We start from the raw sequence: 18,502 nt of genomic DNA, 5'->3' as shown, positions 1-18,502 counted from the left end.
CCAGAACAGCCTTAGTCCTGAGGCTTCCGGATTTTAGACGCTGTACCTGTATCAATATACCTTACCTCTGAAAGAATGGTAACTGGAATTGACAATAATTGAATATACATACTCTACCTTTAAAAAGGAAGTGCGAATAATGTTTAAATGTTTTGTAGGACTGCTGCATCAAGGCAAAGTTGGGATGTATTGCCATTTGTTGGTCAGCATCATATTGCCAGGCCTGCGAGATCAACTGAGTACGGAATTTCAGAATCAGGCCGAAAATATTGTGAATGATATTCATCACCGGGGCAGCTTTCTCGGTCAATAATCCCCTGTAATATAAAAAGGAGAAAGGTTTTGGTTTATATAGGAAATATGCACCCTTTCCAAAAACACTACAAATTGCACCTGTGTTATCCTCATATCTGAATTAGGAACCACGTTTGTGAAAAGCCATTGGGCATAGCTTAAAATCTAAAATTATGTATTTGGTTGAATTATGCTTTGTGATACAAGGGATTATAAACTAGAAAGCGCCATTTTTAGCCCTTTTCTTTATAATCCAGACTACTTGATATGCAAACAATTCATATGTTCTACTTCTGTACAATCTTTAAATCAGATGTGTTCTTTTCCCCTCTGCTTGAAGAAAGCAGAAATACACTGTATAACCAACAGCTACAAACATTTCACCTTGTATTTTAGTGCTGGTTTGCTTTTAGTTGTGAATTTTGTAGCATTGTTAAGCTTGTAGTCTCAGTGCAAATATATGTAGTGTTTAGGGAGTTACTTCAGAATCATGTACTCAAAATGGACCTCAACCTTTTGAACAAATGCTTAGTTGCCACAATAATGCAGTATTATATGTCCTTTGTCTAGTGTCTAGTCCAGTGGATACCTTATAGCCAGACACTCACATCACAATCTCATCAATTCAGCTTTTTTTCCCCCCCTCACTTTACATACAGCTTATCAGTGCAGACTTGCAGCCTAATAACTACCGTAACACAGGACATGCTATGCAATGCTTTAGAAATGCTGCAAAAAAAGTATAAGCGATTCCTGCCTGAAAATGCCTTTGTTGAGGTACTCTGCGTGTGTTCTGTGGAGTTCATCTAGGTTTCCGACTGATGACAACTTGTGTCCAAATTCACACCAGGTAACATGCAAGATCTGATTAGCAATATAACCTTGGATGACTTTGACAAAATGCTGCATTTCATGTCGATAAAGTTGAAGCTGATGAAACTGAACTGAATTTGAAGAATGGTTAACCAAAGCTAAAGTAAAAAAACACAAAAAAAATTAGTTAAAAAAAACAATTTCAATCTGCAAAATTCAAGAAAATTTAAAAGGAAAATAGGTGTAGACAAGCATTGGTAATCAGACAACATATAAAAATACTTCCTCGCTGCAATGCTTCATCTCAGCCTTAACAAATTCCCCGCTGGAGTGGAGTTAAATTATAGGACAAGCGGGAAATTGTTCAACCTCCGACGTCTCCAGGCCAAATTTCAAGGGTGCTCCAACCTCGATCATTGTATTACAATATGCAGATAACGCTTGCATTTGTGCACAGAGTCCAAATGCCAAACCATCGTTGACACCTTCACTGAAGCGTACGAGAGCCTGGGCCTCACATTAAACATCAGTAAGACAAAGGTCCTCTACCAACATGCCCCGGCCACACAGTACTGATCCCCAGTTATCAAGATCCATGATGAGACCTTGGACAATGTAAACCATTTCCCATACCTTAGAGCCTACTATCAGCAAGGGTAGACATCAATGACGAAGTCCAACACTGTCTTCAGTGTGCCAGTGCAGCCTTTGGCCACCTGAGGAAAAGAGTGTTCGAAGACCAGGATCTCAAACCCAGCACCAAACTCATGGTCTGCAGAGCAGTAGTGATACCCGCCCTCCTATAAGCTTCAGATACATGGACTATGTACAGTAGGGCACCTCAAAGCACTGGAGAAATACCACCAACGTTGCTTCTGCAAAATCCTGCAAATTCATTGGCAGGATAGGTGCACCATCATCAGTGTTCTCTCTCAAGCTAACATCCCCAGCATCGAGGCATTGACCACGCTCGACCAGCTCCGGTGGGCGAGCCACATTGTCTGCATGCCCGATGCTAGACTCCCGAAACAAGCACTCTACTCAAGCTACGACACGCAGGCGAGCCCTAGGAGGGCAGAGAAAACGCTTTAAGGACACCCTCAAAGCCTCCTTGAAAAAATGCAACATCCCCACCGATTCTTGGGAATCCCTGGCCCAAGACCGCTCAAAGTGGAAGAGGAGCATCGAGAAGGCGCCGAACACTTCGAGTCTCTTCGCCGGGAGCACGCTGAAGCCAAGCACAAAAAGCGGAAGGAGCATACGACAAATCAAGCACCCCATCCACCCGTCCCTCCAACCACCGCCTGCCCCACCTGTGACAGAGACTGTAGATCTCGCATTGGTCTCAGTCATCTTAGAACTCATTTTAGTATGGAAGCAAGTCATCTTCGACTCCGGGGGACTGCCTAAGAGATAATACTACTGCCTTTGCTGTTCAAGTGCATTATTATACTATAATTAATGGTAATTATATCATAATGTTAAATGAAGCTGGATAGCCTTAACTAATTTTGATGTTATTTTTGTCAGTAAATATCACTGAATGACCAGTCGTATGTCCAGTTACATTATTTGATATATAATACAAAATATAGAGTGCATATTCCCAAATTTATATCCCTTCTCAAAAGAGGAATACATAATTATCTTCAGGTAAAATATTAGGAATCATTTTTTTTTAAATCAATGTTTCAATTGTAATCAAAATTCTTAATTTAAATTTAAAATGAAACACTTCACCAATTTCCCACATTGCAACACTTCAAAAAGTACTTCATTGGCTGCAAAGCACTTTGAGACGTCTGGTGGTCGTGAATGGCGCTATATAAATGCAAGTCTTTCTTTTCTTTTCAATTAGAGAATATAGTGACAAAGTACTGTTTTGGGCAGAAGACCATCAATTTGCTAACTCTGAATCTGTAACAAGTAGCACTGTACCCCTTTCCCAATAGGAATTCATCCAGTTCTTTAAAAAACAAAATCTGTCCCGTCTTTCTATTCCTCCAGTTCCAATGGGAATATGCTCCTTTTTACTAAAACATTATGCCTAAATTTCCTATTTTTTTTTGACTGCCTTAACATTAAACCATGGTCCCATGTCTTCGAATCCTGTGCCCAACAGAAGAACTTTACTGGATCCATATTCTCCATATCTGTAAAAAAATCAAGTCTCCCCTTATCCTCTTCTCCAGAGAGTCAAGTCTCAGAGTAGACAATCTCTTTCCTCAGTCCTCCAACTTCAGGAAACAACCTCGTAGCCCTCCTCTTGACTTCCTTCAATAATTCTACATCTTTCTTGTAATACTATGCCCATACTGAACACACTATTCCAGATGCAGTCTTGCTAAAACCAGATACAATCTCAAAATCAGCTCCTTAGACCTAGGCACACAACTAACATTTTGTTCACTTTCTTTACCACCTGCAAATATTGAATTGACTATGCGAATGATCCATCAATGCCCCAGTTTGTTTTCCTAATCCGTTACCTCATGTACATTGTTATTTAATATGTAATCCAGGTCCTCGCTTCAACCTAATCTTGTGCTTTTAATTGTAGTGAAATAAACATTACCAGTGAATCATTCTAAACACATTCAGACTATTTCCTGCAATAATTCAATGAGCCTCAACACACATTCACCAACCCAGGACTAATATTTTTCTCACCTGTGCGTTTTAAATGGAACCAAACATCTTTTAGTGTCCAGACCATGTGCTTTAGTTGCAACAGAAAAGAAAATATCTTGTTGTACTTGTTCATGCAGCTTTCCGTGATCACAATGTTGAGGGGCCAATTCACCTGCACATGCATACCAGGGAAAAGAAGTAAAATGTACATCAGTGAGACTGGGTAAGGCTGCAGCTATGATATACCACTGTGGTATAAGTTTCAGAATTTAAGTGCATTTCTACTCAACTGCCCCTTAATTCTAAAAGGAGCATTTGTATACTTACTGCCATTTCACAGTGGTCTTTGCGCTGCTTTTGGGAACCTACAATTCATGCATATCTTCCCTAATGAAGCACCGTGAAATTCTATTCTGATGATAAATCAGTTAACATGACTGGAGTGAAACATCACATCTCAAGTACTTCTGGATATCACTAAAATTTAAATAATTAAATGTTATAATTAAATTAAATAGCGAAGTGCTATTAATCAAAGGATACATTACCACAATGATAACTTATTGCACTTTTAAAATTTATATTACTTTTGAATACATATTTTCCACTTGCATAAACAACTTGTATTTATATAGTGCCTTTAATGTAGTAAAACATCCCAAGGTGCCTCACAGGAATGTTCTAAAACTAAATGTGACACCAAGCCACACAAGGAGAAATTAGGGCAGATGACCAAAAGCTTGGTCCAAGAGGTACGTTTTAAGAAGCGTCTTAAAGGAGGAAAGAGAGGTAGAGAGGCGGAAAAGTTTAGTGAGGATATTCCAGAGCTTAAGGCCTAATTAAACAGCTCATTTTTGCTTTAGTAGGCACTTGTCTGATTGAATCTGTCAATTTATTTAGAATTTTTTCAATATTAATAAGAAATTTTAGGATCTAAAAAGCCCACCCCTTTGTTTGATCTCAATCCCATCTTCATACCTTCTCATCATGTCAATCAATTCATTCAATCTTCAAAAATACATCTAGCTGTCCATTTATACCAATAACTTAAATTGTGTTCATTGGAAACATATATTTTTGTCTTACACCTTGGGTGAAATAGCACTGTCAAATTGTCCCATTTACTCCTGTCAAAATGACAAGATCCCTACGACCGGATTTTCGACTTTTGGGTTTTCTCGGCGGAAACTGTAGCGATACATGAAACTTACTGTTTTCAGGCCGAATTTTCGGGTTTTACGTTTGTGCCAGGGGTGCATCGGTAAGAGGGCATTGAACGAGGACTCGCATCGCAAAAACGCGAGTTTCGCCAAATTTAGTACGGGGCCAGGAGCGCTGCGAGAGGCGCCTTGGGAAAGGGGGAAAAAAAATAATTCAAAAAAACATTTATAAGACACTTGTCTATCGAATCGCTGAAAAAAAAATTTAAAAGTAAAAACTTTCACTTACCTTTTTTGCAGGTTTTCATACGGGCTGCACGGACAGGTTTGACCGGTCACTATTCTGGGCATGGCGTATGCATCGGGAGAGAGCCGAAAGTCTGACGTTAACGCATTCTGCGGTGTTGCACATCGGCGCACCTCTCCCCGGCAGTATGTCCCATCGCCGCCACAAACAACAAACTGAGGAGCCCGCCCGGACTTTGCGACCTGGTTTTTGCCGCGGAGGGTCAAATTGCGGCGAAAACCCAGTCGCAAACTTCTCAAATCCGGCCCCTAGTATTTTAAACCTTTGTCAGTGTGATCAATCTGTCTGAATCAACTTCATCTTTTTCAGAAGTTTGGAAACATAGGTCATCATTTTTGCTAAGAACAAGCCTCAATTATTCAATTTTTACTAATGTTAAATTCAGATTCCTAAAACCTGATCTCATCTTGGTGTCGTACATAGTATTTGCCCAAAGACAATAATATCACTCCAATAGTATGATGATCAGTACAGCATAGTACTACAGACAAGTATAATGAGTCCCTATACAGTGACAATGGCCCCAAGCTTCGCTCCTGATTTTTAGGAGCAACTGGTGTAGAACGGAGTATCTTAGAAATCGGAATTCTCGTCATTTAGCTTGCTCCAGTTCTAGTCAGTTAGAACAGTTTCACTTTGGAATAGAATTTTTTTTTCAAAAGGGGGCGTGTCCGGCCACTTACGCCTGATTTCAAAGTTTCGTGAGTGAAAACTCACTTAGAATGGAGTAAGTGAAGATTTTTGTACGCTCGAAAAAACCTCGTCTACACTTTAGAAAATCAGGCATAGGTTACAAATCAGGCGTAGGTAATGGTGGGGGGGGGGGGGGGGGGGGGGGGGTTTAAAAGGGAAGTTTACAAACATTAAACACTTCAGTTTTACAAATAAAGAGCCATCATCAATAATAAATGATAAATACATCAATAAATCAACCAATAAAATCAATCAAAAAAAATTAAGAAGAAATAATTTTAAAAAAAAACCAAACAAAACATTTTCTACTTACCGACTGCAGCACCGGGAGCCCTCCAACAGCGTGCTGGGATGCCCCCCGCAGTGTGTCTCTGTCAGTGTCTCTATCTCTCTGTCTGTCTGTGTTTCTGGGGGGGAGGGCTGGGGTGATGGGGGAGGGCTGGGGTGATGGGGGAGGGGTGGGGTGATGGGGGAGGGGTGGGGTGATGGGGGAGGGGTGGGGTGATGGGGGAGGGGTGGGGTGATGGGGGAGGGGTGGGGTGATGGGGGAGGGGTGGGGTGATGGGGGAGGGGTGGGGTGATGGGGGAGGGGTGGGGTGATGGGGGAGGGGTGGGGTGATGGGGGAGGGGTGGGGTGATGGGGGAGGGGTGGGGTGATGGGGGAGGGGTGGGGTGATGGGGGAGGGGTGGGGTGATGGGGGAGGGGTGGGGTGATGGGGGAGGGGTGGGGTGATGGGGGAGGGGTGGGGTGATGGGGGAGGGGTGGGGTGATGGGGGAGGGGTGGGGTGATGGGGGAGGGGTGGGGTGATGGGGGAGGGGTGGGGTGATGGGGGAGGGATGGGGTGATGGGGGAGGGATGGGGTGATGGGGGAGGGATGGGGTGATGGGGGAGGGATGGGGTGATGGGGGAGGGATGGGGTGATGGGGGAGGGATGGGGTGATGGGGGAGGGATGGGGTGATGGGGGAGGGATGGGGTGATGGGGGAGGGATGGGGTGATGGGGGAGGGATGGGGTGATGGGGGAGGGATGGGGTGATGGGGGAGGGATGGGGTGATGGGGGAGGGATGGGGTGATGGGGGAGGGATGGGGTGATGGGGGAGGGATGGGGTGATGGGGGAGGGATGGGGTGATGGGGGAGGGATGGGGTGATGGGGGGGAAGGAGATTGGGGGATGGGGGGGAAGGAGATTGGGGGATGGGGGGGAAGGAGATTGGGGGATGGGGGGGAAGGAGATTGGGGGGGCGAAGGAGATTGGGGGGGGCGAAGGAGATTGGGGGGGGCGAAGGAGATTGGGGGGGCGAAGGAGATTGGGGGGGCGAAGGAGATTGGGGGGGGGCGAAGGAGATTGGGGGGCGAAGGAGATTGGGGGGGCGAAGGAGATTGGGGGGGGCGAAGGAGATTGGGGGGGGCGAAGGAGATTGGGGGGGGCGAAGGAGATTGGGGGGGGCGAAGGAGATTGGGGGGGGCGAAGGAGATTGGGGGGGGGCGAAGGAGATTGGGGGGGGCGAAGGAGATTGGGGGGGGCGAAGGAGATTGGGGGGGGCGAAGGAGATTGGGGGGGGCGAAGGAGATTGGGGGGGCGAAGGAGATTGGGGGGGGCGAAGGAGATTGGGGGGGGCGAAGGAGATTGGGGGGGGCGAAGGAGATTGGGGGGGGCGAAGGAGATTGGGGGGGCGAAGGAGATTGGGGGGGCGAAGGAGATTGGGGGGGCGAAGGAGATTGGGGGGGCGAAGGAGATTGGGGGGGCGAAGGAGATTGGGGGGGGCGAAGGAGATTGGGGGGGCGAAGGAGATTGGGGGGGCGAAGGAGATTGGGGGGGCGAAGGAGATTGGGGGGGCGAAGGAGATTGGGGGGGCGAAGGAGATTGGGGGGGCGAAGGAGATTGGGGGGGCGAAGGAGATTGGGGGGGCGAAGGAGATTGGGGGGGCGAAGGAGATTGGGGGGGGCGAAGGAGATTGGGGGGGGGGCGAAGGAGATTGGGGGGGGGCGAAGGAGATTGGGGGGGGCGAAGGAGATTGGGGGGGCGAAGGAGATTGGGGGGGGCGAAGGAGATTGGGGGGGGCGAAGGAGATTGGGGGGGGCGAAGGAGATTGGGGGGGCGAAGGAGATTGGGGGGGGCGAAGGAGATTGGGGGGGCGAAGGAGATTGGGGGGGGCGAAGGAGATTGGGGGGGGCGAAGGAGATTGGGGGGGCGAAGGAGATTGGGGGGGGGAAGGAGATTGGGGGGGGGAAGGAGATTGGGGGGGGGGAAGGAGATTGGGGGGGGGGAAGGAGATTGGGGGGGGGGAAGGAGATTGGGGGGGGGAAGGAGATTGGGGGGGGGAAGGAGATTGGGGGGGGGAAGGAGATTGGGGGGGGGAAGGAGATTGGGGGGGGGAAGGAGATTGGGGGGGGGGGGGAAGGAGATTGGGGGGGGGGGGGAAGGAGATTGGGGGGGGGGGAAGGAGATTGGGGGGGGGGGAAGGAGATTGGGGGGGGGGGGGGGGAAGGAGATTGGGGGGGGGGGGAAGGAGATTGGGGGGGGAGAAGGAGATTGGGGGGGGGAAGGAGATTGGGGGGGGGAAGGAGAAGGAGATTGGGGGGGGGGGGGGAGAAGGAGATTGGGGGGGGGGGGGAGAAGGAGATTGGGGGGGGGGGGGGGGGAGAAGGAGATTGGGGGGGGGGAGAAGGAGATTGGGGGGGGGGAGAAGGAGATTGGGGGGGGAGAAGGAGATTGGGGGGGGGAGAAGGAGATTGGGGGGGGGGGGAGAAGGAGATTGGGGGGGGGGGAGAAGGAGATTGGGGGGGGGGGAGAAGGAGATTGGGGGGGGGGAGAAGGAGATTGGGGGGGGAGGAGATTGGGGGGGGGAGGAGATTGGGGGGGGGGGAGGAGATTGGGGGGGGGGGAGGAGATTGGGGGGGGGGGAGGAGATTGGGGGGGGGGGGAGGAGATTGGGGGGGGGGGAGGAGATTGGGGGGGGGGGGGAGGGGTTGGGGGGGGGGGAGGAGATTGGGGGGGGGGGAGGAGATTGGGGGGGGGGAGGGGATTGGGGGGGGGGGAGGAGATTGGGGGGGGGGGGGAGGAGATTGGGGGGGGGAGGAGATTGGGGGGGGGAGGAGATTGGGGGGGGGGGAGGAGATTGGGGGGGGGGGGAGGAGATTGGGGGGGAGGAGGAGATTGGGGGGGGGAAGGAGATTGGGGGGGGGAAGGAGATTGGGGGGGGGAAGGAGATTGGGGGGGGAAGGAGATTGGGGGGGGGGAAGGAGATTGGGGGGGGGAAGGAGATTGGGGGGGGGGGAAGGAGATTGGGGGGGGGAAGGAGATTGGGGGGGGGGAAGGAGATTGGGGGGGGGGGGAAGGAGATTGGGGGGGGGGGGAAGGAGATTGGGGGGGGGGGAAGGAAATTGGGGGGGGGGGGAGAGATTGGGGGGAAGGAGATTGGGGGGGGAGAGTTGGGGGGGGAAGGAGATTGGGGGGGGAAGGAGATTGGGGGGGGGAGAAGGAGATTGGGGGGGGAGAAGGAGATTGGGGGGGGAGAGGAGATTGGGGGGGGGCGAAGAGAGGAGATTGGGGGGGGAGAAGGAGATTGGGGGAGGTGGGGGGGGGGAAGGAGATTGGGGGGGGGGGAAGGGAGGAAGGAGGGGGGGGGGGGAGAAGGGGGGGGGAGAGAGGGGGGGGAGAGAAGGGGAGAGAAGGGGGGAAGGAGAAGGGAGGGGGGGGGAAGCGGGAGTCGGGTCCAGTCCGGAGGCGGGAAGCGGGTGTTGAGTCGGGTCGGGAGGAAGCAGGAGCTGGCCGTGGGAGGAGCCTTATTCACGCAGCGCCAGTGAGGCCATTCGGCCAGGGCTGGGGGCTGTGTGCTTCGGCCCCTCCCACAGTTTTGGGCGCCTGGAGCTACTGCACTTGCGCGCCCACTGTAGCGCGCATGTGCAGAGGTCCCGGCACTGTTTTCAGCGCAGGGACCTGGCTCCACCCCCTACAGCTCCTGCTGCACTGCGCCGAGGGCCAGAGGACCTGCAGAGAGGAGAATTTCGAGGGTTTTTTTTTAGGCACACTTTTATGCGCGAAAAACAGGCGTCCAGGTCGGGACTGCACCGTTCTAGGCACGGCTCGAAACTTGGGCCCAATATTTCTTCTTTCAATTTGCAATTCTATCCCATTGTTAATGCAACTTAGTTTATTACAATTTTGCTTCTCGTTGCAGCAATGCACCAGAATATTTCTGAGCAATATTTTCATAGTAACCCTTCATCTCATTCCTGATCACTATGCTGCGTGACTCTCATTAATATACTCATTTTAGTAACTAGTTATGTCTACATTGAACTGCATCTTTCATCTACTGCCCCAGTGTCCCAAAAGATCCAAATCCTTTTGAAGCATGTTGTATTGTTCCTCATTATTTGCTCTTTCTACAATTTCAGTATAACTCAATTTATAAGTATTGCCAAATTAAATTGCTTACCATCATTTTGCACCATTTCTGTTAACTACCTAGTCTGCAATTGAAGGTCCTGTGATTTTTGTAATTGTTTATTGGCACACTCAAATTGTCTAAATGAAAATGTATTATATCATTTAAATAACTTTCCGGAAAGAAAATATTAGAAATGTCAAATATTGTTTATTGTAAGAAAAAGTTCTGACCTTGTATCTTAGTTCCAAGCAGTTCAAGGCATCAGGTGCATTGGGCTTGAACATTTCCGGAAGATATTTAAGGGCAAAGGTCAGGTTAGAGGCTAGCTTAGAGTCTCCATGAAGACTATACTGCAATGCTTTATTCAAGATCGAATTGAGAACTAAAGGATTCAAAAGTTCCTCAGGTGTCTGTCCAGATCCAAGCTATTGAAAGAAAAAGAACCACTTCAATTCACATTGCAACTCCTGGCATTGAAGTTATGTGCATTTATTAAATGAAAACTTAACTTTAAACAAAAAACAGAAGAGTATAATTGGTGGTTGATTTGACATCACTCATTTTATATGATCACCAAAGTTAAAATTACCCCCAACAAATCAATACCTTTTCAAAGAGCAGATCACTAAGTGATTGGGCAAACTCTCCATCTTCCATCAACAGGAAATGTCTTAGTGCTTCAAAATTCTGTTCAATGTTCAGTTCCACAAATAAATAATCGACTATGGCTTTATTTACCAGAGAAGCACTAGAAAATTTGTATTGGGGGGAAAAGGTTATTCAAAAAGGCAATGTCACAAACTAAACAAAAAAAACTTTGTAGAATTTTCTCAACATGAGTATTAACCCTTCAGTAACCGTAGCCATTCTGATGCACGTAATATTGTTTTTAAAAAATCAATAAGTAATCTTATCCTATGATGACCGAATGTGCTTTAAAATTTTATCCGTTACAACAAAAGTTGTAAACTGAAGTGCTTAAATAATAAATTCGTAATATCTTTAAAATTTGAAGTTTCATTGCTCTCTTTCTCCAATTACTTTTCTCCAAGCACTCACTATTTTTAAATGGTCAGACGGAGCAGTTACAGGTTTAAATATCAGTTGTTACGAATCAGTAAAAAGTGGCCCCTACAAATAACTTGCTGAGTTACCTTGCTAACTTAAAATGCAATAATGATAAAAGTCGTTTCAGTCAAGAACACTTACTGAGCTATAAGAGGCGCTGTAATGGAATGCTTCATCAGTACTGGAAGTGAGATAAGACTGCTTGCTTGCACTGCTGTTGCATCTGTTGCTCTACGAACAGAAGGATCCAAGGGCAATAAATAGGGCTCAGTTATTACATTCTGCAGCAGATGTGAGATAGGCGGTTCAGCTGGAACAAAATGTGCGGAAATTTAAAATCAAGTCCACAGAATGAATTCACCAATCATGTGCTGTCAATCTGAACCTTCACACAAAGGGAGCACAGGTTAGAGAATCAGTGCCACAATCTTGTAGCCCTATTTCCATCCCACACTCCCATTTGAGCATAGTTCTCATTGGCATGAGGGATATGATAAATTTGCCCGTAAATTTCTACAAGTCACCCTAGCAAGATATGATACGCCTTAGAATCCTCGATAAAATAAGGTACAGGTTGAACCTCCCTTATCCAGAACCACCCCTCGTCCAGAGCCATTCCCAGCCACCATGTGGCGCATGCGCAGAACTCTGACCTGAACAAATTGAATTCCTTCCTTGCAATCGCTGGCCTGACCCTGCGATCCATCGCCGCACCCCCAACCCGCCCCCATGATCTCTCTGCCGCACTCCCAGCCCCAAGCCAGCCAGCCCCGATATCCCCTTGCTCAGTACCTGTACCATCCAATTTAATGTGACCACCCCTTCCCGGAAATATCCCTTATCCAGAACAGGGCAGGTCCCGAGGGTTCTGGATAAGGGAGGTTCATGATAAGGGAGGTTCAACCTGCAATAGGTTTAGAAATACCATGCAAATTAAAAACACTTACGTTGGACAAAAGGGTTTTAAGTGAGCCACGTGTGTCAATTTATCTACTAATTTCATAGCAGACATAAGGCAATGTGATCCCTTCAAGCATGTCTGCTTTTTTATCACTGATGCCAAAGTTACTAATCTATTTCCCGATTTCCTGCAGGATTCCTCCTCCCTCGCTGCATCAAATCCTCACCTATATTTAAACTAAAAAGAAATAATTTCTAATTTCCCTACTAATGGCCACTGGTATATATTATCAGTGATTAATACACTAATGGCAAAATTAAAGGGAACTCATTTCACACTAATATAGGCTTTGAGTAAACTGAGAATTCAGTAATTGTTCTCGTTACTTAGTGGGCAGTGTTAAATCAGCATGAAAGGAAAATTATAAAATGTTATTGAACCACTAACAATTTAAAATTTGGTGTCTACATTAAAACCACAGGGGTCACTTGACCAAATATATGCATTAATGATAGTAACCAGAGGAGCCAGTAATCCCACTAATACTCCACTACAACCAGAGGGTGTCAAAAGCTGCCCTATCTCTAAGCGAGGTAAAAGAAAAAAACATTTTTAGCACCTTTACCACTGAAAAGTACAGCCCTATTAACATTAAAATGAATATAAAATATTGCTTCCAATGCCAAGCATCAATGTAACAGTTAACGAATTCTTTAAACACTGAACGCTTACACATCAATTCATAGTTGTCCTGATATTGTTTTACACAGTACTGCTTTGCCAAGGTACTGAGATAGGCATGTTCTTTCTCCCATGTAGAACTTTCTGGAGGTGTTTCTTGGATAGACTCCATTGCAGAACTCAAAAGGGCGGTTGTTGGATACATTAGGACTTGTGCAGTAGAATCTGAGTGATGACCATGTCCATTTCTTTCTTGAAAACAAGCCCTCTGTCGTTCTAAAGGATCTTTCTTCTAAAGGATAGAAGAACATAATTATTCACCATCAATTAGTCATCATTTTTGTAAATTATTTGCCAGTGCCAAAAAAATGATTTGGAGAAATAATTTACGAATAAACTTTAACATAAGCTCATGAATAAAATCTATTACTAAGTAAAAACCATTTGTGGTGATTTGGAAATTCTGTGGGTTAAGAGGATCTTGTGGATGCGCTGATAACATATTCTGAAATAGAAAATTCAAGCATAGTGACATACTGTAAAGTCAAATCATTTACCGTAATCATACTAAAAAGGCCACACGGAATGTTGTGGTTATGTTTCTGGACTAGTAAACCAGAGGCCTGGATTAACTATCTAGAGAACGCAAGTTCAAATCCTAACTTGGCAGTTTGATCATTTGGATTCAGTTAAAAAAAGAATCTGGAAATAAAAACCTGGCATCAGTAAAAAGAGTGCCCATGAAGCTGTCGGGTTGTTATAAAAACCCCACAGTTCACTAAGGTCCTTTGAGAGAAGAAACCAGCCAACTTTATCCAGTCTGGCCTACATGTGACACTTGTCCCACCTCTTAACTGCCCTCTGAAGTGGCCTAGCAAGCCACTCAGTTATATCAAACTGCTAGAAAAATGTATAACCTTCTCAGGGCAACTAAGAATGGGCAATAAATGCAGGCCTTGTCAGCATTGCCTATATCTAGAGAATTAATTAAAAAAAATGTAAAGTTATTAAAGCACTTAAAACTTTAATACTGATTTCCCCATAACTCTTACTCTGGTGTTATTAGTAGTAATTTAAAAAAAATAATTTGTTCTTCTGGATGTGGGTGATGCTGGCAAGGCTGCATTTATTGCCCATCCCTAGTTGTCCTGAGAAGGTATTGGTAGGCTGCCTTCTTGAACAACTGAAGTCCTAGTGATAATGGGTGCTTTCACAATGATATTAGGTAGGGGATTTATGATATTGATCTAACAAAAAAAAAGACATGAAATACATGTCTAAGTCACGATGGTGTGCGACGTGGAGGGGAACTCATTACATTCTGAATTCACTACTTTTGTACAACATTTTCAGGCTTTTTGGGCTGGAAATTGTGTAGCGCCTCGTTTGAGTCACTAACTTTTGCGGGAACCCAAAAGTATCGCCGGGCCCTACCCAATTCCAACGGATGTGAACTACTGGTTTAGCGTTCCAGGAGAGAAGTGGAGCACTAAATCAAGTGGTACCACTTCGCTTGGAATGCTAAATCAGGAAAGAGGGGTGGTAGTGGCAGAGCGCTGCATACTGTCCAGTGCAGTGATGCCAGACGCAAGCTCCTTCACTCCCTTAAAGGGAATGGCCAATGCAGAGGGCTCTGCAAGACGACGGCACCTGTAAACCGAGATAATCAGCCCCAAGCACTAACAGATCACAGATCTGATCAATTACTGCATGTAGAAAAATTGATTAAAAAAAACTTTCGCTTAACCAGCAATCCCTTTAACTACCATTCCCCAAGTGGCCAGCTGACCTAAATGTCTCCTGCAGCTGCCGTTGTTGATGCCTGGCGATGCTGCAGAGGGCAGAAGCATTGTTCGCATCCGGGGTGCTGAGCTCCGGATGACATCATGATCTCTGGGGCGCAGGAGATTGTGGCGAAAAGGGTTACCGCCACCACTATCCTGCAAGGGAAGTTGACGGGCGTCGGTACTCTCGCCGTGCCTGGTTGGAAAGCCAATAACGCCCCATCACCGCCCACCCACCACCCCGGAGGTGCAAAGGAGGCCAATTTCTTCCCCTTTGTATTTTTTTTTTATATAAAAGTGTTAAAATGGTTTAAATAAATGTTAAAAGGGAAACCCGACCCCAACCCGCCCACTTCTGGTTTTAATGGAGCTGAGTCAGGCATTGAGCGACCAACCCGCTCTTAGGCAGTGAGCCAATCACAAATATTTTCAGAAGGCTGGTACCTCCATTTTAGCTTCACTTTTATTTTTAACACCTGCGGGCAGAGATTCCCAGGCCTCGGGAAACTTGGCAGATGAAAGGAGGCAAGAAGATCTGGATCGATAGGGTAAGGCCCATATTGCACTGCTTTTGTGCCAGGAGGAGCAAGTGTGTTTCCTCTGTTCCACCAAGCTTACCAGTTTATCCACCGCGATCCGCTGCCCCCTCCACCCCATGATCCAAACCCCAGAAATCCCGATCACTACACGACCCCACGATCCAAACCACAAAGATCCCGATCACTACACGACCCCACGATCCAAACCACAAAGATCCCGATCATTCCCGACTCTTTCCCACTAGACAGGGAACCAGCCTGTCAATCTGGCTGGCTAGCAGGCGTGAAACCTATTGAAATTTTTTAAAAAACAGGCTCCATCATTAAATTCAGCAGTACCTGTGGGGAACCCGGACTTCCAGGTCTCCCGTCTACAAATCCACCCCCCTGCACCGCCTCAGTTATTAATGGGGCCATTATTTCACTTCACATCAGGAACATCAAGCAAGCAGATAGATTAGAAAACATTGATTATCTCTGTATCTAAAATAAAATACCTTATCTTGAAAGCACTTAGTTTGAAGAGGGTGAGTAGGTACTGTTTTTTCTGGACTTTTACACAGGTCATTTTCACAGGTACCTACAAAAGATAATTTTCAGCCATGAACTCATTGAATGGCGGTGCAGGCTCGAAGGGAAAAATGGACTACTCCTGCACCTATTTTCTATAATTTATGGACAATTATACAAACACATTTCACTAATTTAACAGAGTAAATTGGAAATCTAAAGATCTATGTTACAAATAAAACAGTAACAACCTGCACTTTACATATTAATCAATGCAAGTTTTGCAAGATATGAATAACTCAGACTAGCTGTAAAATTTTAAATGGATTATCTTTATATGTTGTTGTCCATTTATACATTACCGTTATCAGTAGAGTAGAAGAAAACGTCAGTTCTTATCAAAAAAATAGCTGTGCTGTTGAGTAAAACTCAGCAAAAGCCTTGCAATTCTTACCTTGTGATTCATCTTGTTCTTTGTTTAGATTTCCGTTTAGCTCAAGTTCAGGACTTGGCAGAGCTGCATCCAGTTTGGATTTTTCAGTGGTTTCGATTATTTCTTTAGGAATGATAGGGGGTACAATTTCGTCAGATATATCTGGCACCATAATTTCTACTGGCGATTGTTTGTTATATAATATGTCTTGAATGGTAGAATCAGATGAATGACCAGCAGCAGATTTCTGCCTTGGGATCAAATTTGCTTCCACATCTGGTGCCCATCCTCCTATTCTGATATGTGACTGAGAAGGATGTCCAAAAGAACTCCAACCAAACACAGGAGATTCTACATCAGATGCACATTGTCCCATTTTAATTTGAGATTGTGATGATTGACTGTGTATTTTCCACTGCGGTCTAGATGGTTCTGTATCGGATATATTTTTGCCAAACGTAATGTTGGCTTGTGACACATGGCCATGGATGTTCCATCGAGCTCTAGATGGTTCGACATTGGAAACATATTCACCAACTTGTATATTGGCTTGCGAAGCATGCCCGTGAATATTTGCTTGTGGCCAAGACTGCTCTATATCTGAAACAAACTCACCAACTTGAATATTGGCTTGTGATATATGCCCATGAATATTCCATTGTGGTTTAGATGGCTCAACATTAGACAGATAGTCACCAACCTGTATGTTGGATTCCGAAACATGCCCATGAATATTCCATCGTGGCCTGGCAGGTTCAACATTGGATATGTATTCACCTACATTTAGGTTTGAATCAGACTGATGACCATAAATATTTGTATGTGGGCCTGAACTCTTACTATCTGATGTTTGTGCTACAAATTTGATGTGCGAATCAGAACAATGTCCGTGAACATTCCACTGGGTTGTCCTTGAATCCACCTGTGAAAAGTTTTTGCCTGGTGATGCTTTACCATGAGCACCCTGAGATGCCGCTAAAGACAGACCGAAATCATATTCATCTTCGTCAATAGCAATGTTTTTTTTCTCATTTGACAGTTCCGAACTTATTTCCTTGAGTGCCACATCAAGTACTGTGGGTTGTTTAACAGTTTGAAGCGCAGCTTCAGGTTGCTGTTGCTCCTCAGGAAGAAAATCTTCAAAAATTATATTAAGCAAGCATACTTCTTTTGGACTAGGATTACTACTGTGGGGTAGATATTGTGAATCAACATCAAGGGAAGCTTCGAGTTTAGGTTTTGTCTCATCAATTTGAGTCTTAGATTGTTGAGACCCTTCTTTGAATGAAGGTGAATCAGTCTGTGCAACGACTGTTGAGGCTGCTTCATGTATTGGTGCAAGTAAGTTTTCCTTCTTACTGAGTATTCTACTTTCATTTGATGCTACCTGAAACATAGAAAGTTATACAATGGTATTTTAGTGAAAGGTAAAATCATTTTTCAATATGGGTTCAAAACTCCTTCCTTCACTAATTAAAGCAAAAAGTCAAGAATAAAAAGTGGTTAATACCACTTTTTAAATCTAGGTCTCTCTTTTTGCTAAAATTAAGAGACAGATTTTGAATCCCATAGTTCCTTAGCTTTTAACAACTATCAAGTTTTTTGGGGTGGAAGAGAAGAAAAAAGGAAACATTTGGAGATGAATTGCAGCTGTAGTACTGCACCTCAAAGCTCAACTCTTGAGAATCAGAACCTTTATTCAATGGCTCATGATGCTGCAGATCCAATCCAGGAATAACATCCGATTTCTCTCTTTGTTCTCCCAATGGCAACTTCTCTAGCAATGCCTGAGACATTAAAAAAGTTAATCTAAGAACAAGCAAGCAAAAGACAAATAAAAAAAATACATTTGACATAACATACAGTTGAAATTACAATCAAGTATTTGCCCAACTACCTGAAGCTTTTTTTGATCATTGAGAAGAAAGTCAATGCGTGCAGTTTCTAACTTATGCCTTTGAATTTTCCACAGGGCTTTCTGTTCTCGTCTTGCTGCTTCCTCTGATAAATTGCTGTAATGTTCAATTAGCTGTTGTCTGAAAATTAGTAAAATACATTTAAACTTACTTTCAATACTCTAATGATCCCTAACCGAACACTAAATATGTAATCTAGATCAGACTCAAGGAAACACAAAAATGTTGGATTTGATGTTCATTAACATCTTCAGAACTTCAGAAACTCTGAAATCTCTGATGTTGTCACCATTATGTACAACTTTCCATAGTATCACATTTAACAACAGTTGAATAGAGCAGTCTCACATAAAACACATCAACATACATCAGAAAA

General features: G+C 45.3%; 1 protein-coding gene across 1 annotated transcript in view; it reads right to left on the bottom strand.

Annotated features, from left to right (window-relative positions):
- Positions 1 to 18,502, bottom strand: part of tubgcp6 (tubulin gamma complex component 6) — a 38,324-nt gene that overhangs the window by 1,575 nt on the left and 18,247 nt on the right. Inside the window, exons 9-19 of the mRNA XM_070896741.1 lie at positions 18,108 to 18,246; positions 17,875 to 17,997; positions 16,232 to 17,597; positions 15,765 to 15,847; positions 12,996 to 13,236; positions 11,504 to 11,672; positions 10,901 to 11,042; positions 10,525 to 10,719; positions 3,778 to 3,910; positions 1,052 to 1,265; positions 118 to 317 (exon numbers count right to left, since the gene is read on the bottom strand). Coding sequence (XP_070752842.1) covers positions 118 to 317; positions 1,052 to 1,265; positions 3,778 to 3,910; positions 10,525 to 10,719; positions 10,901 to 11,042; positions 11,504 to 11,672; positions 12,996 to 13,236; positions 15,765 to 15,847; positions 16,232 to 17,597; positions 17,875 to 17,997; positions 18,108 to 18,246 — 3,005 coding nt within the window. The remainder of the gene's footprint in view (positions 1 to 117; positions 318 to 1,051; positions 1,266 to 3,777; positions 3,911 to 10,524; positions 10,720 to 10,900; positions 11,043 to 11,503; positions 11,673 to 12,995; positions 13,237 to 15,764; positions 15,848 to 16,231; positions 17,598 to 17,874; positions 17,998 to 18,107; positions 18,247 to 18,502) is intronic.

This window comes from Pristiophorus japonicus, chromosome 13 (assembly GCF_044704955.1).
Source record: "Pristiophorus japonicus isolate sPriJap1 chromosome 13, sPriJap1.hap1, whole genome shotgun sequence".
NCBI lineage: Eukaryota > Metazoa > Chordata > Chondrichthyes > Pristiophoridae > Pristiophorus > Pristiophorus japonicus.
Note: the sequence above shows the minus strand (reverse complement) of the source record. Positions and strands in the feature narration are given on the sequence as shown.